The 26,400-nt window shown below is 36.8% G+C and overlaps 1 protein-coding gene across 2 annotated transcripts in view; it reads right to left on the bottom strand.

Moving 5' to 3' along the window:
- Positions 1-3,489: 3,489 nt before the first annotated feature.
- Positions 3,490-26,400, bottom strand: part of MAP3K2 (mitogen-activated protein kinase kinase kinase 2) — a 43,757-nt gene continuing 20,846 nt past the window's right edge. Inside the window, exons 5-17 of one of the 2 annotated variants that reach the window (XM_054277548.1) lie at positions 25,372-25,471; positions 23,502-23,615; positions 22,802-22,901; positions 21,775-21,905; positions 19,687-19,766; positions 17,741-17,808; positions 15,883-15,978; positions 13,414-13,620; positions 12,567-12,715; positions 11,401-11,532; positions 10,115-10,244; positions 8,862-9,039; positions 3,490-7,157 (exon numbers count right to left, since the gene is read on the bottom strand). In XM_054277548.1, coding sequence (XP_054133523.1) covers positions 6,932-7,157; positions 8,862-9,039; positions 10,115-10,244; positions 11,401-11,532; positions 12,567-12,715; positions 13,414-13,620; positions 15,883-15,978; positions 17,741-17,808; positions 19,687-19,766; positions 21,775-21,905; positions 22,802-22,901; positions 23,502-23,615; positions 25,372-25,471 — 1,711 coding nt within the window. In that variant the 3' untranslated portion in view covers positions 3,490-6,931. The remainder of the gene's footprint in view (positions 7,158-8,861; positions 9,040-10,114; positions 10,245-11,400; positions 11,533-12,566; positions 12,716-13,413; positions 13,621-15,882; positions 15,979-17,740; positions 17,809-19,686; positions 19,767-21,774; positions 21,906-22,801; positions 22,902-23,501; positions 23,616-25,371; positions 25,472-26,400) is intronic. The other variant, XM_054277549.1, reaches the window with a different exon arrangement.

The raw sequence follows: 26,400 nt of genomic DNA, 5'->3' as shown, positions 1-26,400 counted from the left end.
ACTTCCGCAGGGCAGCGCCGCGAGGGGCGGAGACACCATCGTCTCTCTGTTCCCGGGGCTGCCCCCGCGCGGGGAGACGCGCGGGCGGGCGCGGGGCGGGGCCTCGGATACGCTGGGCAGCCACACCCCGGGCCACGCCCGGAACAGCGGGAAATGAGGAAAAATAATTAAATATTAATAAAAGAAATTGAACTTGCGGAAAGTGCACCGTAAATAACAATAAAAAAGCCAACGCGAAATTGAGATACGACAGTGACATTGCGCAGTGTTCTAAAGTACAGAATTCTTAAAAGAGAAATCACACTGTTGTCCCTACAGAGTGTTTTAATATATTTCTAAGTACAATTCGTGTCTGATTTTGGAAATACAAATACATTTCGAATGGTTAAAAACAAAAATTAAAAAAATATTTTGAACATCAGCCAGCTGAAAATATATTTATCTAGTAAATCATCTCTCAAAGCTTTTATATATTTAATTATTCTAACTAAACATAGTACCCTTAAAAAACAAGTTCATAAAAATGTAGAAATGAAACTGTGGAATAAGATTACTGGGATATATACACACACACATTCAATGCATACACAGAATTACAAGGCGGGGTTGGTTGGTTGTTTTTAAGTTTGGAAGGTTGTTAGACAACGGAACTAGCAAGCAATGCCCAACTCCTGAGTTCCTCAACCATGATAACCATAACCTAATTTTTAAATTGTTTTTATCTTTTTTTATACACAAGATATTCCATGTAAAGCAGCAACAGCAGTGCAGTTACTGGCAGCAACATCTCAAAAGTAATAAAAAACCCCATACATACAGACAGTAGTACATTGCACACACACATGATTCTCATACACCCATCGACAATTGGTCAGAGTATTAAATCAGTGTACAAATTAAATATTTCCAAAAATGTGCAAAAAAGTCAACGTTGATAGAAAAAAACACCTTTGTGTACATACATTACAAACTGTGCCCAGCATTCAACTGAGAGTAAAAACATTTACAGTGAGAAACCGATAGATTAAATAGAGAATTTAATGGCTACATAAAAATGTACATTAGATCAAGAGTAAATTTACAAATTTTTATTCATAGCTTCATGAAAACTAAAAGCCTACGTTCCAATTAATCTAAGTCTCCTCCACATATTTACAGTGATACTCCATTATACAACCCCTGTGAGGTCTGAGATGACAGACACTATGCTTTAATAAACCATTCCAATTTTAGGGTGACACCACCTTCTTTTACTGGTATGAACAAAAAACAAATACTAGGGAACTGACAATCTAATGGCTGTTCAGAAAAGAAAATGCAATCCTTGTTTTTATATCCACATTTTATAAACCTCTGGGGAAAAAGGATCATCTAGTTTTCAGGTAAAAAGCACAAAAAAGCTCTGATGTATTTCCTATGACTATCCACTCATGAGCTGGAGTATCCTTTTCCTTATTTCTCAAAAGAAGACCCTGACCTCCAATCTGTACCTGTGGACTCAACATAAGGGCTGAACCATGAGATACAATTTTTATGCCGTTTAATCCAGGTCTTCTCCCTTTCAAATAAGTTTCTGAAAACTAAGCCCTAGCCAAGATGTGATTGCTCTGAAACATGAGAAATATCATTTCCTCCACCCCATCTATCTCTCTACTCTGTATACAAATATATTGCTAGAGGAAACCCAAGGACTGCTCCAGCAAACTGGGAGCTGCAGCATCCTGGGTGCAAGTGATGGGCTCCCTGGTCTAAAGCTGGACACCTTACTCAGGAGCTATCACAGGCTACCACCTATGCAGGACTTGAGCTTTGCCAGCTAGAAAGAAAAATAAATGGTGTGGGCCAAGTGGGGGATACCAAGTGAGAAAGGAGCTCCTTTGTTTCTGATCACAGATTTTGATTCAGAAACCCTGGCTTGATAGCAAACCTGTCTGACCCCTCAGTGCACATTAGTGGCTCCTCCTGAAGGCAGCACCCACACCATAGTACCTGTGGGTGACATCTGGCTGTCACATAAAGAGGACTGACTGCTTCCCAGAGCTTTGGAACATTCTCACTATGGTGCACAAAACAGATCAGGTCACAATTTTATCTTCACGGTGTTCCTCACATGTCCCAAGGCTCAAACCCAGCTACAGAAGTCACCAGGTTTTAGACACCAAGCTTATGCAGTAATTTTAGAATGACAACAGTAAGATTAAATTAGAAAGAGCTTTTAAAAAGAAAACTCTTCATTTTAATACAAGCATGAGTTTTGCATATCAAACAGCAACTATAAGCACCCACATGTCTGAAATATGGGCAGTGTCTATCACTTTTTACTAGTACCTGCTTTACTCAGCCAGCAACAGCTTACTGGTGGATACACACTATTTATAAGAGACATGAAACATCACTTTTGGCTATATGTATATGGGATAGAAAAGCTTTGGTAATTGTATGTGATTCTACACTGCAGACTTGGCATTGCCACAAGACAGCAAGTTACCAGCAGGAGGAAATGACACTGGCGGCAATACTTTCGCTTTTCCAGAAACACCGTAGGGACTTACATTCAAGCACACACATTATATACTTCTCTATATGCGTGACACAGTCTGTCAAGATTAAAAAAGTAAGAAATTGGTTATAAATAACTGTAGATCTGACCAATTTTCTCAAGTCTCTGAAGCTGCAGTTAGACATAGCTCTATGCTGTCCAAAAGAATGGCTTGCTGTACTGCACTGTACCTACGGGTCTACGAGGCTTTCAGTCAAGACAACAGCAGGGTTAGGATTATCCAAAAGGCACAAGAAAGAAATCTGTTTGTTTGCTTGGACAGATCAAATTCCTGTGCATTGAAAGTAAACAGCTTTAAATATAGTACCACACTTACAAATGTAGCAACTTTGCTTTCAAGCTCAGTAAGAAACTCTGCTGCAGAGTCTGGTACCCGGAGCCAGGAAGCCAAATCCTGACAATCCAGTTACTTCTGTGCATGCAGACAAATCCTCTTTCTGGCATGTACACTGGTGTACAATATCCAGAATACAAATACGAAACGTGTATTAGCACAGGAAGCCAAAAATCACTTTCAAGTTCTGAATTTGAATGTCTGCTGCAGATTGTAACTCCAGCATACTTTTCAATGCAGTTAGACAAGCTCTGCTTTGGGCACTTTGAAAAAACCCATTCTCTAAGACTGCTTTGGTGACATGGAATTGTATGACATATTTCAATATGGTGTTCTAACATGAACCAAATTAAGGCATACAGAGAAAAAGGCACTAGCTAAAAAAAACCCCAAACATTTAATTTTGTTTTACTGAAAGGACTATTTAGCTACAATTCTACTTGGAAATCAAGTTAGAAGCTTTAACACTATATTTAAACTGTCAAAAAAAGAAGACTGTAGAGTTAACTATGCAATTATTAGATCCATAGGTTTATGAGTTCTTCCATGGATATTTCTATCCCCCAAATAAAAAATAAGCAACTTTCTCTAACACAACACAACTGAAACCTTGAGTCATGCTCTAACAGGGCTGTTAGTTACACCATTAAAACCATACCACAGAAGTAGCTTTGCTCACTATATATGTGCAACAGACAGAATACTAAAAATCATTAGATAAGTAAGACTTTTGAAAATACAAATACTCACCATGAATTTCAACCCTTATTTTTTGGGAGTACAGCTTCATCATGCTGTTTACAGAAAAGCAAACCATCCCTGCAGCAGTATTGCTTTCACTGGAATTTTTTTATAATTGGATTCAATAATTAAGACCAATTCATGATTCTAAAATGCTGGTGGCTTTTTAAGTGGGATACAAGAAGTTGTGAGTAGGGACCTTGGCTTTGCAATCCTCCTCCAATGGAGTTTAAAGCTTGAAATTCCATGCAACCTCACAAATTCTAGAATGAGGGGTCATTCACCATGACCCCAGGAGCCCCTGTAAGTGTTTAACAAACCCTGTATATAGGTTGTTTTACTACATTACCCCACTAGGGGTAAGTAATAGACAACCTCTTGGTAAAAGCCTGATTTTGCTTCATAATTAGTTCTAGCTCAAAATATTTGTGTTAATAACCATCTGATTTACTGTAAGTTATTTAAGTCAATAGAGAAATTATCTTTAGGGTGAAAAAAAACTAGCTCAAGACTAATCTTGGTTAAATTTATAAAATTTTACTAGAACTACTCAAACTGGAAAATGTCAACTTCATTTAAGAAGCACAATCTTTACATTGGCAGCTTTCTGACATGCTAAAGACATGATGAAAAATGCATTCTGAAAGTTGCTTTTTTTCCTGGCTCCAAAATGCTGACCGTTGTCATGACTGAATGCCATTTTTTTTTTTTTAGAAAAGGCACAAAAGCAGCAAACTTGATTGTTCAGTAATTAAAAATCACAACAAGGAAGTGATATTGCAATATACATGATCCAGCACTGTCTCACAGAAAGGTCACATTATAAGAAAACTAGATTCTGAAAATTTTCAAGCTTCAGAGAGTGCAGTTTCTCTTTAGAATAGTATATTTAAATGTTATGAATGCTACAGATAAACCTGGTTACATTTTCCCTTTAATGTCCTTTTTTGGTAATATAAAATTTCCTTACCTTTTCAGGAATCACTGACCACTATGGATTTTTATATACATTTTCACCTTGGTTTTGGTACCTTATTAGTCTGAAATTAATAATTTCAATTACATGATCTTGAAAATTACCTACATAAACTATTAGGTTCTACATTAAACTTCCCATTCCTACTGTCACTAAAATTTGCTTATAAAGCAAAGGCTCCTTACAGCAGAGTACATACCAATTCTTCTTAAAGGCTGCTTCATAGCTTTTATCTAGTGACAGAGAAAAAAAAATAAGTCAGTACAAGCTGCCTTTCCTTTCAGCCTTTTACACTATTCCTGGTATGGAAGTTCCTCCTGTGCTGAGGAAACCTTGCACAGTTGTGTACCCTGACCAAGAAAATTTTAAGTTGGGTAAAATACTCACATAAGCTGAAGAAATCACCACTCTCAGTCTCTGGAGAGATGGCCACAAAAAAGTCTTTCTTACTCCACTACAGGTAAAGTGGTTAGGATAGATCCATACTCCTGCTTATGCTCTGGTAAAACATACGGAATTCAGCAGAATAAATTCAGAAATCTCATATGTGAGTGACTGTGGGAATGGGTAAGCTTATTGTTCTGTCTCCATGCATTTTGTAAACCTGATAGTCCTCTAAAGATGCAGAACAGGTAGAGCCTTGTCAGACTGGACAAGGGTAACAGTACCAGCCTGCTCTGCCTTTAAAAAACAACAAAAGCAAGCAATGAATCATCCAAAACAGTAAACATAATTTCAGTTCTGTTGTCCAATAGTTTATTTCCAAATGCCCCTTTAAATTATCTATGCTCTGTTCTTCTACAAAAATATGAGAGTCTGATTTTCTATTGTGAAAAGACAGTTATTCACTACACCTGATCAGTACCTGGGCTTCTCAGCTGAGAAGCATTATTTCAGATTTTTAATTCTTTTATTATGCTCTTTCAGAAATAGAAAAAGTAATTAACGTACACTTTATGACAGCTGGAAATCTGACAAATACCAATCTGGATTATCAGGCTGGAATATTCACACTCATGTTATTTAATTGCTGGCTCTCTGCACTTTTGGCCTGTTCTCTGTACAATTTTCTGTGCTGTGCCTCCTTCTTCATAGGATTCATCAGTGCAACCTTATTAAAAATATAACTGGAATCTTAGCTTTCTCAGTGACTCTTTCCTGATGTTAAGAGATGTTTGACATTATTTCAGGAATTTTCAATGCATCCTAGATGACTGACCTGCATTACTAAACCAATTTTTTTTAGTGCAGAATGGGAAGAATTTTATATTATTCAGGCACTTGATGTTGACATACATTCCATCCTAGCGCCTCTCAACAGCTTTGCAAATATTTCTTATAGCTCATTCTGAATCCAGTAACTCATATACTGCACAAGGATTAGTCATTCCCTTTCACCTGCAGCCATTCATGGGACTGTGGAGGAGAATTGACCCTCAACATCAGTATTTTTTATCAGCTAAGATAACTGGCTCCCTCAAAGCTTATGCAACAGAGGTTCTCTTTGGCAGATAGAGCAGGAGGCATTCTCCTAACTATTTACATCCAATAGCTGACCCTTGTCTAGCATGGAAAATTTCCCCTTTGCAGTATAGTAGTTTCTAGGAGTCTGGGCCCATAATCTGTTTACCTGTAATTATTTTCACATTAAGATAATACAATAATTCTACACCAAAACCTCTAACTAGTACATCAGTTTTGAGCTCGTTTTTGTTATTTTCTTTTGGTCACATAGAAGTCCCCGCTAGACATGCTGCTGCACAAAGAGTTCCAAGTTCTTCCAGCTTCATCAATTAACTCTCAGAACCACATGTTCCTGCTTAAACTGTACATTCCAGAAGCTGATTAAATGCTAAAATACAGTAAGAACTTAGAAATCTCTGCTGCAAGTACCTACAATATAGATAAGAATCACATAGAAGTAACCTTCTTGTCCATTAGCTGCATGTCTATTCTTCCCTGCACCCTGAGTCAGTCAGCGGTGTCAGAAAAAGTCACACAGTTCCTGACTGTCCAAGCATTTGTAATTTTTTTCCTCTTTAAATAAGGAACAAATATGTACTAAAGTGCTTTATCTACATCAACCACATCAGTACATTATAGAAACAAAAAGTTCTAGTCCTGGTGGGAGGGGGGAAGAGAAGATTCTCATTTTAGATACAAATTTTAGATTGTTTACAATCTAAATGAAACAAAGATTCAAGAGAATATTCTCTCTCTTGTCTTTTTTTTTCTCCTTTTTCTTTGTAAAAAATAAAAAATAAAAGTGCAGTCAAATAGAAAATAAATGCAGTAGATGCAAGCTGAGTTGAGGCAGGTGTTAGTGATAGTGTGCAAACGTGTGTCTCAGCAGTTCATCTGCAAACGGTCGCAGCTTGGCCTCGATAAAAATCCGTTTCAAGAAATCCCGAGCGTGGTCGGAGACGTGAGGAGGGAGCTGGGGGTTGGTTGGCTGAGTGGCAATTTTAAAGATGGCAGCCATGGCTTCAAACTCTGCCCACGGGGGCTTCTCAGTGAGCATTTCTACCACTGTGCAACCTACACTCCTGAAACAGAGGCAGAAGTGAAACAGCAGGTTACAACAGAGTCATGGCCTCCCAGGAAAATAGGAAACAGCAAAGGGGGACTAAAATATCACATATAAGCAGGGTCCACATAATACTACAGGGTAACTTGAGCACAAAACAGGCATTGGAAAAACCAGCATGGACTGCTATACCTTTACCTCAGAGTTACACAAATGTCTCCACTTCATTACTTTCCAGGGCTGAAAGCTACTTCCTCAGTGAAGAGATAATTACATATTTATGCAGGCAATACTAACTGTCATAGAGCACTGCCAGCACCCAGTGCTCAGCAGGCCATGCACTCAGCATTGCACTTGGAAGCTTTCCTGCTCCTTGAGGCTGAACAGAAATGCAAAGCATCAGGAAAGCTCCATGCATGCCATGTGTGGTGCCAGCTCATTAGAAATACACAAGTTATCACCAGTGAATCGTGTGAAACTTAATATGGCAGCTGAAGAACAAAAGCCCTACTTTCAAGGTATCTTCTCTTTTAGTTAAGGATACTAAAAATATATTTAGATGGACAAACAAAATTTTAAGTTCCTAAACAATCTTTGTTCAGGAACAATTTTAAAGAATCTAGGAAGGTAAAAGGGCATATATATGGCCAGAGAAACTTTGTTCCAGAAGTCCTTAAAGATCAGCATCTTCCAATAACAAGTGAACAATACTGCAAAATGGATAGGCTGGAATAATTTTCCAATTTTTCGAAAGTTTGAATGTTTTTCAAGATGCTTGCAAGAAGCTTTGTGCTTAAACAGAGGTACATTGCACAATAAGGATTAACTGACTGACAGCTGTCTAACTTTGGTAGTTTTTATTAAGTTTTCATCAAGAAATACACAATAACCTTCAAACCAATATTTGAAATTTGAACAAATGAACTGCTTGATATTATAAGGTGGACCTATTTTTCACTTATATCAGAGTAACCACTAAATAATCTGAAGTAGCCTATTTCCTTGAAATTGAAAGTAATGCCTTTGTTTGGATACAATGTAGTTCCTTTTTAAACACACAGTGTTACTACTCCAGCCTGTCTGCTGCTGCCAGCCCATTACTGTGTATTCACAGATCACCTGCACTGCAAGGGGTCTCATTGCCAAAGTCATCAGTCCACTGGGCAGGAGCCATGTTAGACTGTGGCATATACAATGTTTCACTAACCTTCATTTTTGCAAATTACTTTCCCTCTTAGTTCTTATGTATTTAATAACAACTTAAACCAAATTATTTTTTATACTCCCTTTTAAATCTGGCAAATTCACTCTGAAGTGTTCAATTTCTAGAGGAGTAGCATTTTATTTTCTGCCTTGCATCAAAGGTATTTTGGTGTTGACGTTTCATTACAATGCATTGACCAAACTGATGTTTCAAAGTTTCACATATTGCTTTCAGCCAGTAGCTCTCCAGAACCAACAAACAGTTTGGTAATCCTAACTTCATGCAAGGTCAGTTGAAAGGATTCTCTTATGATGTTTAAACTGATGAGCTGAGAAATTGCCATGTGAAAAATTAAATTTCAGTGTTAAGATTCTCCAAAAATGACTGTCAGTGTTCACATTTGCCACCTTCTTCAGCTTAAATCCCAGGATGAAACACTGCAGCAGCTTCAGATAGCAAACACCTACTCTCTATTGAAAATGAAATTACACTTTTCAGTGGAGAAGGGGTTTAACATACCAGATGTCTGCTTTTCTGCCGTACCCTTCTCCACTAATAACTTCAGGACTCATCCAGTAGGGAGTCCCTGTGACAGACTTCATTCCCGTACCAGACAGACAGATGGTCTGCAGCCGTTTGCTGGCACCGAAGTCACCAAGCTTCACATTGCCTGCTGAGTCTCGCAGAATATTTGCTCCTGGAGGGAAGGGAACACAGCATTACCTTCACAAAAGACTCAAGGTTCTGGTGTGGGAAACAGTAAAAGAAGTTTGGATACAGTGGTACAATTCAACATCAACCTAGGATTTCAAGCCAGAGAATTTACTTTCTCTGCTCATTCTTACTAGTCTGTTCTGGAGTTCAGAAAATAATGAATTGCTCACACTGGTTTGCATCCAGGCCCTTTCCAGGAAGGGACAGTCCCTTTGTAAAGCCCTCCTGACAAAATAAGGAATGTGCTGCACATGGCAAATTAAAAGAAATGGGGAAACAACTTCCACACAACTGAAAATGTCTCCCATACTATTGTAAAGCAAAACCTCAAACTATGTTATAGATTTATTCAAAACAGTTATCTGCACAAGATGTACAAATTGACTGTGATATCTCAACCTGCTTTGGAACAAAACATTGTTGATACAAAGCAACAGAAAAATGGTAAAAGTATTACGGAATACAAGAGCATTGTGTTCAACATACCTATTCTGCACATCACCATCTCCCTACATATTCACACCTTGCTTATGCAACACTTGCAAGTCACCTGCACCTGTCTACAAAAAGTAGATGTTACACCAGGCTTCCTAGCAGTAAAATGGAATAAGTCTGATCAGTCAGGTGATCTCTGCTGGTCATTTCTAGTACCAGTGAAGTGCTGGGTAATTTCTATATAATTGATGAAACCAAACTCTCTAAATTTAAACTCTGAAGTCATGATGCTCTTCTCTGCACAGTCTATTTCTAATGACATAATCCTCCAATATATTTATAGCTATTAATAGTAAAAAAAAAAAATCAAAGGAATTTATCCTGCTTGTTTTACAAATGAAGACTAAAGAAACATTGGCAGAACTCTGCTAGAACATCATAAAGTTGCTTATTTTTCCTTCCCCAGGTTACAAAAGTGACAAGACTAAAAGATGGAAAGCAACCACACTGATTTTAAGTCAGTATCTTGGTATTTCAAACTTAATTGCATTTTAGTGCTTCACATAAGATTGGAAATGGATCAGTAATAAAGAGCACTGAACTGTGCACAGAACTCTCATTACCTTTAATATCTCGATGGACAATCATATTACTGTGCAAATAGTGAACTCCTTCCAGAATCTGCCGTGTGTATTTCCGAGTCACGTTCTCGGTGAGCGCTCCGTACGATTTCAATTGGTCTTTGATGGAACCCTATGGCACAGAAGCATAAAGCACTAACACTTCCAGAATTCAACTGAAATTCAATTACATCATGGCTGAAATGTAGACATTTAAAATTACAATTCTTCTTGATTTAACCTTAAAACTTGCAAGCAGCTGAGCAGCTGAATAGTTCCACTACAATGTACAGAAAGAGAACAGCCCCCTGAAGTTTTTGATGGGTGACACTCAGGATGAACATAACACATGTCCTTTGGGTTAGCTTATACTCAGAAAAAAAACATCGTCAAGAAAAAAAACACCATGTCCTACAGGGTGGTAAAAAATAATAGGTAAGCAAATCTTAGCTTAAAATAAGATTAAATCAAAACTTCTTCAAAAATAGTTTTGCAACTGTTTTTGTATAACCTATCTTTGTCACATGGAGTTACAAACTGCTAAGATTACGTCTGTCACTTTTCCAAATGTCAGAAGAATTCAAGACATCCCACAAAACAAGACCAAGAACTCAAAAAAATGAAGAAGCAAAAAAACCCCCACCACCACTTAGAAACCAAGGCCCAGACACTGCTTTTCCCCTCTGGAGTCTCATAGTAAGTAGACTGCTGTAACTATTCAGAAATACAGAGATACTCCAGAAATACAGAGCCTCTGTTTTTATAGGAGCACATTTTGTTTAGCTCTGCTGACCCCACTTGGTGAGAAAATGAAAATCTACAGTTTTCTGACCTTATGATATTTCCTAACAAAGAAGAACAGCAGTTCAGCACATACTAGGTGCCACACAAGAAGCAAGCATCAAGATTATTTTCTGTATGCACTTATTCTTGCCCCCATCTCAGCTACTCTTTGTTTTCCAGAAATACTTGAAGTGTGGCAAAACAAAACAATAAAATTCAGGGAGATTTAAGAGTTTACTAATGATAATATTGTCTTTTCAAAGACATTGCCAGGCACCACTTATTCCAAAACCAAACACAAAGAGCTTTTGTACAAACCACTGTAATTCTGAGAACCCAAGCAGAATGGAGAAGACAGGAGGTTGCAAGCACTTGTCAGTACCCATCTTTGGTGGTTTCCATTTGGACAGTTTGAAATATCTGTGTGCACTTATGCAAAGCTGAATGCTTGGGTGCTCATCACACAGCACACTATGGAAGGCTGAGGTGGATGAGCTCTTGCTTACCCCAGGCATGTACTCCATGAATATTGAGAGTGTCCTTTCAGGTGCATCTCTCAAGAAGCCATAATACTGAACAATTCTTTCATGCAGCAGATTTTTCAGCAACTGAATCTCACACTCAAGTGCATTTACTTCCTGAAAGGACAAAACAGGACAGATTAACCATATTTGATGTAGTAAAACTAAGATTTTGGATTTGAATTTTTTCGAGCAGAGCAGTGTGTACATATTAAAGTGTTATGCCAACTAAGCAACAAAATACTCCTACAGCTAATGTAAAGTTTTTGCATTTTATAACAAGAAAATATCAATGTTAAACTGAGGTAGTTAGAAACAAGCAAAATTATACATTTTCTATACATTATCTTTGGGAAGGTTTCGCTAGTTTTTCATTGTTTCTCTTTTCTTAAAGTTATGTTTGTTTCAGAGCACAGCAGATATCAGTATGTTGATGAGGTCAGTGATCATTATGCAACATGTCATACACTTCCACTTGGGTAAAAAACCAACTAACAAAACACAGAAAACCACCACACATTTTAATCTTTGTGGTGGAATAATTAGCATTAATTCTTAACTTTTCCAGGATAATACACTATAGTTTAAAAATGCCTTTGATTAGCACTTGATATTGTAATAATTAAATGGACCAAAGGAAAACACTAACAGCTGGTGCTTTCTCTGGAGCCATCCAAAATACTAGAAATTCCGCAAACAGGAAATAGGTAAGAATCTCAAACTGTCTTCGTAGACAAACCAAACTTCTTTTTGGCAATTTGTTTTCAGGAACACTTATATTAGTAAAGCTTTTTCTGCTTATAAATCTAACTTCGTCCAATTCCTGTTACTATAACTAATTATCTATTTCAGAACATGCTTCATAATAGATTGTTTGATTTTAGAGACTGAGGCAGCACCAAAACAAATTATGCATCTTCACAGCATAAGAATCTGTCTGAAAATTAAAATGTGATGTAATATTAAAATCAGGTAAGCAGACTAATTTTCTATGGTACAAACAAAACAGAATTCCTAACAAAGACATGGTTTCCTAACACAACATGGTTTAAAACATGTTCATCCTGTTCAAGGAAAAGAATGTGAGCCTGGTCTAGAACCCACCACTTCAGCAGGAGCCTTTTCCAACGTCTCTCTTTGGTATCACTTACCTTGCTGGTTTCGGGGCTATCGGGATCAAACTGCACTTGTTTAACAGCCAGTTCTCGTCCAGTGTCAGCATCATAACACAGATACACTCTGCCAAAGGCACCTTGACCCAGCAGTTTACCAAGTCTCCAGTTAGTTGGAGCTCGTGGTGCTGAAAATATAAGTATGTTTTGGTTTTCAAATGAGCTTGTTATTCAGCTGATCGAGAAAAACTGGAATACACAGAAAATAATTTTTAAAAGACTACTCTTTCAACAACAGAGACTGTGCATTCTAAACCTCACCATCTAAATTACCAAGATCAATAAAACTCCCTGTAAGATGGAAAACATGAGCTACTTAAACTTATTCACAAAATAAGTTGTGGTAGAACTAGACATCCTTAAAACAACTAGCAATAGCTAATTTGAAAAACAGAAAAAGAATGTTAAACAAACAGCTTTCTTTTTAAAAAAAGAGAGGGGCATAATTACAAGGTATGAGCTACTGAAGTCATCACAAAGTATATTTGCTCCTGAAATTCTACCACAAGTATGAAGTAGTACCACTAAAAATTTACAGTTTAACTGAAAACATGACCAAGATCTGCAAAAATAAATAGTAACTGCAACCTACAAAATCCTTCTCAGGTCCTAAAGTCTAAGAAATCACTTTTACAATGAAAGTCTACATGGAGGTTGGTACACTAAGCAATAAAAATACTGATGAGCATAGTCTTGACTTTCACCTATTAGAGAGATAAAAACATGTTATTTAATGGCATGTGTTTGGATGGCATGCTAGGTTTTGACATGATATACCTGAAAAGTAAGAGTTTTACAGTGGGGTTCACCAAATGGCAGAACTTACAGCGGCTGGGTGGGCTGATGTCCATGACTGACAAGGTGGGATTGTCTATGTCACTGCCCCTCCTCCTCATGCGGTTATCCTCGTACTCCGGCGTGAAGACGCTGCTCCCACTGCTGGTGCTCAGTGAGTGATCAGTGGGGCTGAAACTGACTGGGGATCGGAAGCTGTTGCCCTGAGTCCTTCTGGCTCTTGGAAAAGTTTTACGACCTTCAATGATAAACACAGAACACAAAAGTTACAGTACAAAAAGATACTGCAATGCAATGTGTGCATGCAAACACTTTATGAGCTCTACATCGTCTCATTCAGATCTGCCACAGCAAAGGATAGGACACAATCATCACGAAGTTTACTGGACTACAATCATCATGAACTTTCCACCTAGAAGGAAACAAGCATTCATCACAGATGTATCTAAGGACAAGACAGAATCAAAATCTTGTGTTTAAGAGATGAAAATTGGGACCAAATTCTGAAATTTTTTCGAAATATAATCAACATGCTTGAAAAACCTGGAGACCTATAAGAGGAGGAATGAAAACCATGCCTCTGCTTTTATTGCTCTATTAAATGTGCAAATACCAAATTTCTGATATTTAGGAGAATAAAATACACGTTTACGATGCTGTAGTGCCCAAGCCAGCCTCTTCCTTCTGCAAACTAGAAAGAATTACTTTGGAGAAAGACTGACACCTGGAATCAAACAGGAAGACCACAAAAGTATTTTAAAAATCAAAACACAAGCAATGCAAAATTTGGAGATAGCTACGGCATCAGAATGAAAAAACAGAGCACTGATCTTCACCATGTTAATTACAACCAGATGACTAATACAATTTATGTTAATCTATTTAGATAACACAACTATTTTTAGAATAGCATCTCTTGATTAAGTTTCATCCTAGAGAACTCAGCAATAACTGAATGAGTCTCTGATTCATTAGGTACTACACTAGAGGAGGAGTTCCCAGAGGACTCAAGAAAGCAGATAAAATACCTCTGAAATAGTAGACTCAGCCTTATATACTAGTCTGGACAATTTAAATTCCAAGAAAGATATGCAAACAAGTTATTAAGCAGTTTTATTCACCATTGAAAAGATAAAAATGTGATAAACCAGTCATAATTGGTTTATCTCATGTAGCTAATCCTATTTTCCCATTTCAATGGGACATTCTCACAAGCTAAATTCAGTAAGGAAGTACAATATACATAGTTAAAGAGAAATCTAATGCAGAAACTACAAAATGTAAAGCAATTGGACGTCATGAAGAAAATTATATAGGAAAATGTAACCAAAGACTGAAGAGCAGTCAGAGTGGTGACCAGAAAGTAGGGTCATTCTGCAAAATATTAATGTGACTGCTACATACCAAGTTCTGCTTATATCCTGTGTTATACATAAAGTGGCCATGAGAAAAGCCTCAGCTCGGGCAGAAGAAGAAAACAAAGGCGAGAAACCAGGCGTGTGTGTGTGTGTGATGTAGGGATATATAAGGGCAATGACCAATTCTTCACTGTGCTAAAATAGACTAACTAGTTCTATTTCCATTTGCAGGAAAAATGTCTTGGGAGACAGAGAAAGTTAAGTTGTAAGATAAGCTATCTTGGAAGTTGATAACATAAAGGAAATGTATGCCCTCTGTTCAAGTCAATTTAGAGTTTACTTGAAAGGCAGTGTGACAGATCATTGCCTCCTTAAATCTTGCTCTAGAGCAAGGAACTGGACTTTGCAGTGCCCAAGTTTGATATTTCTGTGATTCCTGTAACATAATTCCATTTATTGCTCTGCACATTCCACACTGCAAGTGAAGCCATCTGGTCTTGGGACACATTTCTTGGTAACTCTTCTCAACTAGCGCTCAACACACTCTGAAGTATGAAAATCCTTCAGCTGCTCCTCTCTACTTCCTTTAGAAATTTAACACATGTTAAATTTATATCAATGGTATTACTGTCCAAACCAGTTTTGTGGACACATCAGCAGGTGCTGCCTGCTGATGCATCAGCAGGTGCATTCCAACAATTTATTTCATCAACTAATTGTCAGTTTACATCACTGCTCTTAAATTTTATTTACTCTTTTAATCTAAGAAAATGTTAACAGGAACTCCACTGTACTTGGGATTTCTTAAAGCAAAACCAGACATTATAAACAGACATACCTACTTTAGCTAGAAAAGGGTCACAAAGGTCAAAAACTTATACTGTATGACTTGTGGGTGGCCAAAGATAGCAAACGTTTCCACAGTTGTGCATATGACTCAGAAATTCTGTAATCCGTAACTTTACCAGAGATAAAACTGCTCAGAGGTTCTATCAATCATTAGAAGCTTAGCAAGTGAGTTTGGGGAAGAAATTTAGGCTTTCAATTTCATCAGTGTTTCCATTTAATTTCATTAAGATCTTAAAATTTTATCACGTTTTCCAATGAGAAAAACAGATTAATAAAACTGTTGCAGTGCTTACCATCATTGTAGTCTTGTTGATGATATGAAATATGGTATCTTCTGGGATAAGTCCCCCCCTTTCCAAATTTCTCAAATATTGGGATATCATACTCTACTAGAAAATAAAATGATTCATTTCAAAATTTAAAATGTGACAAAAGCATGTTAAATTTTTCACTTTGGTAATACAAACTTAAAATGGGAGAGCGGATCAGAGGATATGAAGGGCAGAAGCATCAGAGAAAAAAGATTTATAGAACAAAATTACACAAGTCACAAGTACTAAAAGGACTTCAATCAAAATTCCCAAAGGATCAAGAATTCAACAGCTCAAGTGGTTTGCAACGTCTTGCTTAAAAGAATGTTGGAGGACTGCAGTATGCCTGATTACTCCAGTTTTAAAAATACTTTATAGAGGAGAAACTATTCCAAAGAATATAATTTAAAGTTGTATAAATATGAAAAACTGGTGAATGAGTCAACACAGCTTGAATTACTAAAACACATCCAAAAGATCCTCTTTTAAAAGTTATTGAGGGGGAAAAGTATAAGGTAAGGGAAAAAGTCCCTCAGTGCATAAATAATTGGTTACACGGTAAGTAGATAAGAAGGGAGGAAACAGTCAATAGTCCATAGAAATCTGGGCTAAAACTCATGCAGTTTAATTATCCATGAATTCTCTGTACAGAACAAGGAACAGGGAGGTGGCAAATCCCTTTGAGAAATAAAACCAACAGAATAATTAGAGAAGGCCCTTAAGAGGCTACGTGACTGGATAATAAAGTTGCAGATGAAATTCAGTGTAGGCTTCTGTAAAGGCTTGTGATAGAGACTTCCAAAAAAGCAGCAGCTGAACTCTTTTTATTAGCTGAGAAGAAAATTAAATGCTGTAAGATATACTGAACAAAGTTTTGGTCCACTCAATTTCAAAGATTTTCGTAAAACTGGAAAATATTCAGAAGTACAGAGATGATCAAAGATACAAATTGCTCCTCCATAAGGAATGTAGGTCCCTATATACTAGAAAAGCAACAGCTCAAAGGGAGCAAAGAAATCCATAAAAAAACCAAAACAAACAAAAAAAAATCCACTGGAAAAACAGTAACAGGAAAAAAAAAACCAAAAAAAAACCCCCAAGCCTTAAAAAAAGTTACAAAGCACATACTCCTTCATAAAACACAATAAATTGCACAACTGTCTGTTGCAACCTACAGCTGATGCTGAGAAAGTTTATATAACGTGAAATAAGGACAAGAAAAATTTGTGGAAGGAAAAAAAAAATCCATCACATCACAGAACATCTTGCATTTACAGAACCTTTGAGCAATACATGACTAGGAATATATTCTGAGAGAGGAACATTACACATGCCTCTGTAGAAGCCCAGTACTGGTGGTGGCAGGAGGAAAGACTATGCCAGATTGACTTTTTTTCTGCTTCTGTTACACCTCAAATCATGAGAATAAATATTGAATATGGAATTAATGATTGCTGTCTATCCCACTATTAACATACTAGAACATGGAATGGGGAAAATCCCAACAAATCCCAATAAAAACTTAGAGATAGATATTACAGTCCAATTTAACTAAGTATGCACGCCCCTATGCACTGTACATTTGCTCTTCTTACAGAAGCAGATAGTTACACTACACCCACTAGGAGTGATGTCACACACAATAATCTAGAAGAAACATGAAATTTCTTGTATTTTCAAAGTATCTTTCACTGTGTGCATTTGGTGTTGCTTTGCTTTCTTCTACCATATTGTTTGTGTAATACAATACTTCTCCAGTGTGAACATCCCTTCTAAGTCCTATTATTTGCAAGAGGAGCAGTTCTGGAAAGCTAGTGTGTCTCCAGTGATTTTTGCCTACCTGAGAATTCCTGATGATTATCTGGATAGCTCTGTGCTCTTGGCATCCGAGACTTGGGATAGTTGTCCCTGGAAGTGTAAAAATACACAGAATCTAAAATCCGCTGTTAAACCACACTTAAGCTTACTGTCCTCTTACTGATGAAAAGCCACTGCTATACAGATTGCTGCAGAATGGAACTCAATTCTGAAACTCAATTCTAGTAGGCAACTGTAACAATTAAGGATCAGCAACAATGGAGAAGCTTGCTCACTGAGCTTAATGTAGGTAAGAAAGCAACAGACTCTGTTAATGAGCAATGATATTAGTAAAAACATGAATTATCACAAGTACAGCCACAAAGGAACACTGTTATGTTTAACACCTTTATGGCTAAACACAAAGGTTTATAGACTGGCAAAATGGGTTATACAGTCTACAAAAACTCTTGAGGAAATTTAACCAAAGAAATGTAGAACCTTTTAATGAGAAAAAACATTTCCTCTTCTCTCCATGAAAGTCATAGGATTAAGAGAGTGATTTTATTGAGTTATAGAATGATGAAGAATTTTTTGGTTCTTACATGATCACATTGTTTCTTACCTACAGTTGGTATGTAACTCCCAGCCACAAAAAGGAATGGATGGGATTGCCAGTCAGAGCAATCGATAACAGTTTATTTCCATAAACATACCAAAACAGTGTCCTCCTTTTTCTGGTAAGAATTTCTCTAATGGGTAACAGAAGCTAAATGGAGACACAAAACCTACATCTTTGTAGGAAATATTTAAATGAAAAAAAAAAAAAGGAAAACAAACTAAGTAGAGGTGACAAATTAAGTAAATAAAAACAACCAAAAAGAGTTTTGAAGAAGAAATATGAATTGCATTAAGTTTGCTTTGTTTCCCCTTCTTTCACTCACTCCTACCCCACAAAACCCTTAAATTTGGCAATTAGATAAAATTTCTTTTCTATGGAGCTACATTAAATACTGTGTACATCTAACCTACCACACTAAAACCACAAAATACGTTTCATGTCTACTGTCTTCCTTGTGAAATGAAGACTTATTAAACTCAAAATTGTATTTGTTAGACCAAATCTACTTGTGTCCGCAAACCACATATTCTCAAATGAAATAGTACTACTGAATAATACAGCTCTGATTAATTGCCACAGGCAGTGACCTCCAACTCTTCACCTTTCTACCAGTTAAATAAAAAATTTTATTAGCAGTTTTATTACTTTTGCAGTTTGAAATAAACAAAGAGCAAATCTGCACATTAAACCCAAGGTTATTTGCCTGACCACCATAAACCAAACAGGAATTTGTTTTACTTGACTTGGCTGGTGGACAGTGACCCCTCCAAACACAGGGGTCTTCTCAGAGGTCAATCCAAAAAGACCCCCCATAGCATACACTGCCTCTTGCTGACTGGTGAGCTTTAACAAAGAAAAATCAGCTGAAAATTTGCAAGAGGAACAAGGGGAGAGGAACAGGCAGTAATTGCAAAGGAAAGGAAGGGACTGTCTGTTGCAGCCAGTAAATGATTCCACCATCTTCTTGAATTGGGTACCCCCTGCTTTAGCAAAGAAAAGCCTACTTCATATGGCAGTGCCTAAGAACTGTAAATTTAATGCAGTGGCTCACTGCCAGGGTATATACACCACCCATGAGAAAGACCTAGCAACATTTAGTAAAAATCTTCAGTACATTTTCATAGGAGCTTAAATCTAAATTATTGTGGTTTAAATATAAATTATTGAAAAAAAGAAAAAAGCACCACAGTATTTTCCATGTATTAGTAAGCAATTAAGTTTCAATAAGCTTTTATCAACATTCTGTAACTTCCAAGGGAATTTCTAGAAGAAGCACTGTCACTTGAAAGGAGTTGTATTTTACAACTGAGACATTATGCAATCTAATAAAGATAAATAATTAAATAATGAATGTAAATAATTTTTACCCATCTAACGGGCTGTCAAGCGAGGGACAGCTTCCTGAGCCAGAGTTTTCAGGACTGCTCAAAGACAATGGATCCAGCATCTAATAAACAATAAACAGAGGAACATAAACAAGTTCAAGGTTTTTTTCTAAATAGTTAAGGGGGTTGCTATAAAACAGCCAATAAGAAACAAATCCAAATCACATAGGAACTGGTAAAAACAAAATGGAAAGCTCATCTGTTGACTTGAAATCAGCTCCTTCCTAAAATGAAGTTTGTTTTGATATATTGTATAACATCTATTATTTTCTATGAATTGGACAACAATCTTTTGCTATAAATTAAGCAGTTACCCCTCCAATTTTTATGGTCTGTGCTGCATCTTAAAGGTCCTGGGTACCTACTTTGCCATACACCAATTAAGAACTTATTAAAGAAACAGTGTCCTGAAAGTGAGTTTGGAGAGTGCAAACTCTTAAATGAACTCTGTACTGGGAAGGACAACACTTACCACAGGTTCAGCATTTTTATTCCTCTTGTCTCATGCTGAACAATATTGAACACCTCTCTATCCAACCCCTCATCTCTTACAGAAAGTGTGGGGTCTGCTGTCAGAGTGCCAATAGCTGTGCTCAGGCAGATCAACAGCAGAGCAGAGCAAAGCCCTCCATTCCCTAATTCCCTTCTTGTCTTTGTTGGGCAGGCTGTGACAGATAAAGGCAGCATGGCCAACACTTGCCAAGGTGATGTGGCAATGTAGGTGGGGGGAGAAAACAGAATTTGTGAGCCCATCACACCAAACTGGCCCTTGAGGCTGCTTAGGTTGAACTAACCTGGCTTCTTATGAAAGTAAAATTTATTGATTTAAACCTGCTGACAGCTCACACAGCAATGCATACATGACAGGTTATATATTTCTGGAATAATTAGGAGTGAATGAACATCCCAGGCTTCAGGGACCATCTGTCTGTCTGACCAGTCAGTGACCAGAAATTACTTTACCCCCACCAAAAGTAACTATTTCCCTGGAATGAGCCCAGACTTGGGCTGGATCTGACCACATGGCTATGATAATGAATAGCCCTGGTCTGGAAAGTAGGAGATGCAGTCCCTATTCTCAGCTCGGTCATTAAAATTGTGCAACAAATTGCACTATCCCCTTGCCTTTATTCTATCATCTGTCTCTCATTTAGTCAGCTCATAAAAACTGTTGCCTCTTGCCTTTTGTAAATACACTGCCAATGTCAACAACAACTTGAACTGATTTGTGTATGCAGCATTATTTTTCTTTCCTCCTTGAAATATCTCTTTCTCCATTGCCAATTCTGTGAGCAGTTACATTCCTGCTTCTTTTCCTGCTGTTTTGAAGGGCAATTTTTTATACTCAGAGAGCAAGATTTTTATTTTGCTAACCGGGCAGACATCCGACATCAATGCAGGTGAGTAAGAAGAAAAAAAACCAAAATACATTTGTGATCTTTACACACCAAAAAAGTGAATTTGGGAAGTCTTTCAGAGCTTATTTATGCCAGGCCTACAGCCATCCCCTTGCCTCTATCCCAACACAGTACCTACCATACAGAATATCCTGAGTTGGAAAGAACCCACAAGGATCACTGAGTCCAACTCTTAAGTATCAACTGAGTCCAAATAATTCTGACAGGTCGAAACCCTTTCTCAAAATCTCCTTTTAATTACCTGGAAAAGTTGTAAAGCTGGTCCTGCTTATGTATCATTCTCAGTAAAATAAAGGAGCTTGTGTTTTCTAATGTTTTCTGCTGGCATCTCTGCTGTTACTTGTATCTACCACTATCTAACTCAACTATCATGGCAATTAAGAACATTATCTTTCTCCTTGTAACAGCATATTTTAAAAATTGAAGAGACAGAGTAAAAAAAAATAACCAGGTTCTGCCTAAGACCTGCCTAAGACTAAACAGCACAACCTTGACATAAACAACCTTATGTCAAGGTTGAAACCAATCAAATTTTAGCAAATTATCATCAATTTTTTGCTGCTCCTTCTAATAATTCCATATCCTTCTTGAACAGCAGTATTTCACAAATAAACTTAGCAAGAAACTTTAATTTCAATATTCACAGACATACCTGATCCATACTTTCTGGAATGAATTCACCCTCACTGTTGATACTGGTGAAGGATCCATTTCGAGCCACCTGATGCAGCTCATCTGGAATGTATCCTGGGGGAGGTGAACTCCTGTCACGAGTATTAGAGCCTTTTGAAAGAAAAGGGCCAGTCAAAGTCTCCACTAACCAAGAATTCAAGGCTTTACTGAAATGCTTCACAGGCACTGAACCTGCCTGCATCACTTCTTGCTTTGGGAATCCCCCAAATGCCTGTGCAATACAAGACTTAAGTACAGCATTTAAAATCTAAAATCCAGAAATTACGAAAAATTTGGGGCAGAGTTGCCACAATGACATTAAAGAGAATTTTCATTAGCCAGGAACAGAAATGTAATTTGCCCACACATCTAGCTGAGTAAATTGCTTGTTTTGACCAAAACCAAAATCCAAACCATCTACCCATGTCACCTAATCTTTTCCAGCTCTTGAGAATTTCAGTTTTTCTTTGTTGAATATTAAGTCTGTATGAACATAAATACATATATTCATAACAAATGCATAATAATATAATTAAATTGTCTGGAAAATAATTAATTAAGCTCTCTAGTTTCATAATTAAATTTGGAAGTTAACATCACCCAACTTTCAAACATGAATAAGAGATTACATCAATCCCAAAATCAGTATGTTAAACAAATGCTCACACAGTAAAAAACTATGGGGGTCCTAAGCAAGCAAACACATTGTCATATAAGCAGATTTTTCAGTAGCTCATTCCTGTATCAGAAACATCAGTTTTTTAAGTTACCCTGAAATAACTCTGTACACACTTATTTACTTGTGGGGGTTTTTTGATAATTTTCTGTATTATATATATATTTTAAACCCTTTTGTCTTAATATTCAAAATCCACTCCCCCAAATGCAAATTCTGTAGTAGTCATTGATGAGTAGAAGAGACAGTCTTTGTTGAGAGCAAAATTTTCATGATGAGTAAAAGACAAAAGACATTTTTACAATTAAAGGTATTAAAATGTGCAGCTTACCTATTACAGAGAGTCGCCTTTTTCTGTCTGTCACACCAAACACTGTATTATCTAAATCTTCCAGTGAGGGCAAGGGTTCCACATTATTTACACTGGGTGACTGAAAATGCATAAGTATTACAACCTGCAGTTATTACTTTACATTCCTGACAATAAAAATACTTTGTAAGCATTATAGCCTTTGTGCAGTACATTCCATTTTTTAAGCAGTCAAAAAAGCAGCTTGCCAATTTACATCACAATTCATCTATTTTAGTAGCTCATTCATAGTCTTTAAAATTCATTTTCAATATATGCCAGTATACAAATCCTATGAATATCATGCCACGATTGGTTAGATAATACCTAAATATCTCAGCATTTAGTCTATAGACTACTAGTCTTTGCTACAACAAATATTGAACTTCCCACATATGACTTAATGAACAGTTTCAAATAACTACCATTACTTAAATTCTCTCTGTTTGTTTTGTATCATTCTACTAAGGTTCACTTTTCTACACCTGTAGGGTTGGCAAACAAAAAGACAGGAACAGGATCTAGGAAAGACTTAAAACTGAGTCAGTACAAAATGCTTAAACTGAAATGAAGAAGCAATTAGTATTATATTCAATTGGGAAAATGCCATATTTAAGAAAAGATACAAATTATATTTCATTATGAAAACTGAGGAAAAGGCATTTAGCACATCAGCTCATACCTGTGTATTTCCATGTATTACAAGCAGTATCTTGAGACTCTTCATATGTACACTACGGTCAAGTAGTTCAACAGCTTTGTCCAGGTCATCCTGTGTGGTTAATGGAATTACAAGCTACAAAACAAGGGGCAGGGAGAAAAAAAGTCTTAAACAGGACACAAGAAAGAAATGAGGAATTCAAGCGCAGAGAAACAAACAGAATGTTTCCTTTCATAGCAAACAACTTGAAAATAAACCTTATTAAATGATCTCTTAAGTATTAAAAACTCAACCTTAACTCTTCCTTCAGAGTCCTCTACTAAGCAGAACAAGTCTTCACAAGAAGCAACCATTTTGCATATATAGAACTTAAATATCCAGAAGTTTCACCAAAACAGGTACAACTGGGTCAATGCCTACATTAACAAAAGTCTGTAAGATAAATATAAGTCCTATTTCATAGAGTATAAAGCAGATTTTTGTATCTCAAATGTTACTAATACACTTGTTAAAAGTTGCATCACTAAAAGAATTTCTCCACTGAAAACCAGCATTTGTTAAGAAGATGTGATCCACGTGCAACAACTCTAGTCCTCACTAGAATCCTACTTGGGTCTAATTAACTAGAATTAACTTGGCATACATGTATCTTTAGAACAGAAAATTATGCCATTAACGTGCAATTGAGATCTGAATTCTGTAACAATGAAAATTTGGCTTGTGTTTCAGGAGTGTAAATTACAGCTTCGTCTTGTAACAAAGGAAAAACAATACAGATTTTTAAATCTATTCTACTTGAAAACAGCCTCAGTCAATGATGCTTAAATACAGTACTTTTATACAAAAAGAGATGGAATTGAGGGGGAAGATCTTGATAAAATGAAGAGTATGCTTATTTGTTAAATTCCACTTTTAATACTAGTGACACATTATTACCATCACATTTCTGAAAGGTGATGGGATGACTTGCCAACTAGTGCAGAAGGTAAGAAGCAGAAAACGTATGCAAATGCCTAAAAATCTACTGGTGGAAGGACCTGAGGCCAAAGCATTATGAAGGGCCATTTCACCTGACCTTCCTAACATCCAAAAACCTTCTGTTGGAATTCTTCATTTTGAGAATCAATTTCATGCAAGTGTCTGGTAATGCAATGAGTAACTAACAAAGAGCAATCACTGGCATTTTCTTCTGCAGAGATGCAGGGTACATACAGCAGTTAAACTGTGCTTAACCAAGCAGATGAGTAAGCCTCCATGCACTTTGCTGACTCAAGGCAAAAGCCAGATGTAACCCCCAAGAATGGATCCTTCATCTGTAAATACATTTGCTATTAATAATTCCATCCCTACTTCTAAAGGAAAGCCAGAAGTAATATTGATCAGGCAAAAGTGGCTTGACAGTGCTGGCCCTGCTACCAAGAAATCTTTGGCAACCAGACAATTCAGAGGAGCAACAGTTAAGCCCAGTTCTCCAATCTACACATTATCTAAATGCAGCATTCCAGCAATTACCTAACAAGATTCATCCTTAAAGAAAATTACCTACAAGGAAGAATAAGAGCTATTTCAAATTTACAAACATGCCAAAGCTCAAAGAAGTAAAGAATTTCCCAAGATCACACAACAGGACTGTGGAAGATCAGGAAGATAATTTTTCCACTCTTCAACAAGTCAGAGACATCATTATGATATAACACTACTCATGAAACATTTCATGCATTTCCTGCCTATCCTAATTCGGACAAGACTTACATGTTTGAGAAAACACACATTAGAAATCTGGGGTTTTGTCACAGTACAAAAGAGGTAGTTCCCACTTCTTACAAGAGCAAATTTCAGCCTTAAAATGATCAATGGCCAAGGTAAGAATTTTGAGGACACAGAATATTACCTCATTATTGCTGTAATGTAAATCCATAGTCTGTCCAAAAGCAACTTTAGCTTTAGCTGCAAGATCTTCAAGTTTAACAGGCCTTGGTAATTGCAGGATTCTGAAACACAATTTAAGTTATAAAGAATTTCTGTCCATTACTTATGAAAATCTGGCAACTCATTACTTAAGAACTATCTCAGAACTAAATTTACTACTAAAAAGACTGTAAGAGGCTATACTTTATTCCGTGTCCTCCATATTTTGAGACTTGTAAAAAAGAAAGAAAAGCAGTGAAAAATCTAAAAGGGATAAACAGATACAGAACTAAGATTTCATTGTAATTATTTTACTTGCTTAACGCTGTGCAAGCCTCCATTTCTGAGGGAAATTCTTAGAAACTTCTACATTTTTCCACTTTAGAAAACTACGACAATGGAGTGCCATAGGCTGACAAGCATAAGCATAGAAAGGAATTACTCCTGCAGTCCCCATTTTTTGGAAATCCGAAAGACTATCTTACCTGAGGAAGGTAACTAAATGTCACCATCTTTACCATAATGAACTACACACTCAAACTGCCCAGTCCATCACTAACTGTGCTTCAAGTGTGCTCCTGTAAGAATGGTGCAGTTGTAGGTCAACAACTTAAGATTTTCTTTTAACTCAATGTCCCATCAAACTCATCAGCCCAAACTATGTATAACTAACCTTTTAGTATAGAAAACCATTTCATTTTTGAGATACAACACCATTAAACAAAAAAGAGCTTTTAATAGGGACTAAGGTATTGAGGTACATTCAATTAACATTTAAAAAAGAAAGAGCACTCAAATTCTGTGAAGTAGAAAAGTTAGCAAAGGGTACCTGTCCCTTTCATCAGTAGTTCAGTTAGTAGTATGGTGGTTTGGGGGACATTTTTTCTCACTGAAATGAGGCTAAAAACCAGGCCAATTTCAATTAAAAATTATTTTTAAAAAATAAAATCTTAAAAAAATACCCTAAAAAAGCAAACAAACCACCCCCCCAAAACCTAACAAACACCAGTTC

This window comes from Melozone crissalis, unplaced genomic scaffold, assembly GCF_028551555.1.
Source record: "Melozone crissalis strain CALT ecotype California unplaced genomic scaffold, PUWL_Pcris_2 ptg000023l_1, whole genome shotgun sequence".
Taxonomy (NCBI): Eukaryota; Metazoa; Chordata; class Aves; order Passeriformes; family Passerellidae; genus Melozone; species Melozone crissalis.
The sequence above is the reverse complement of the archived record's forward strand: the minus strand, read 5'-3'. Positions and strand labels throughout refer to the sequence as shown.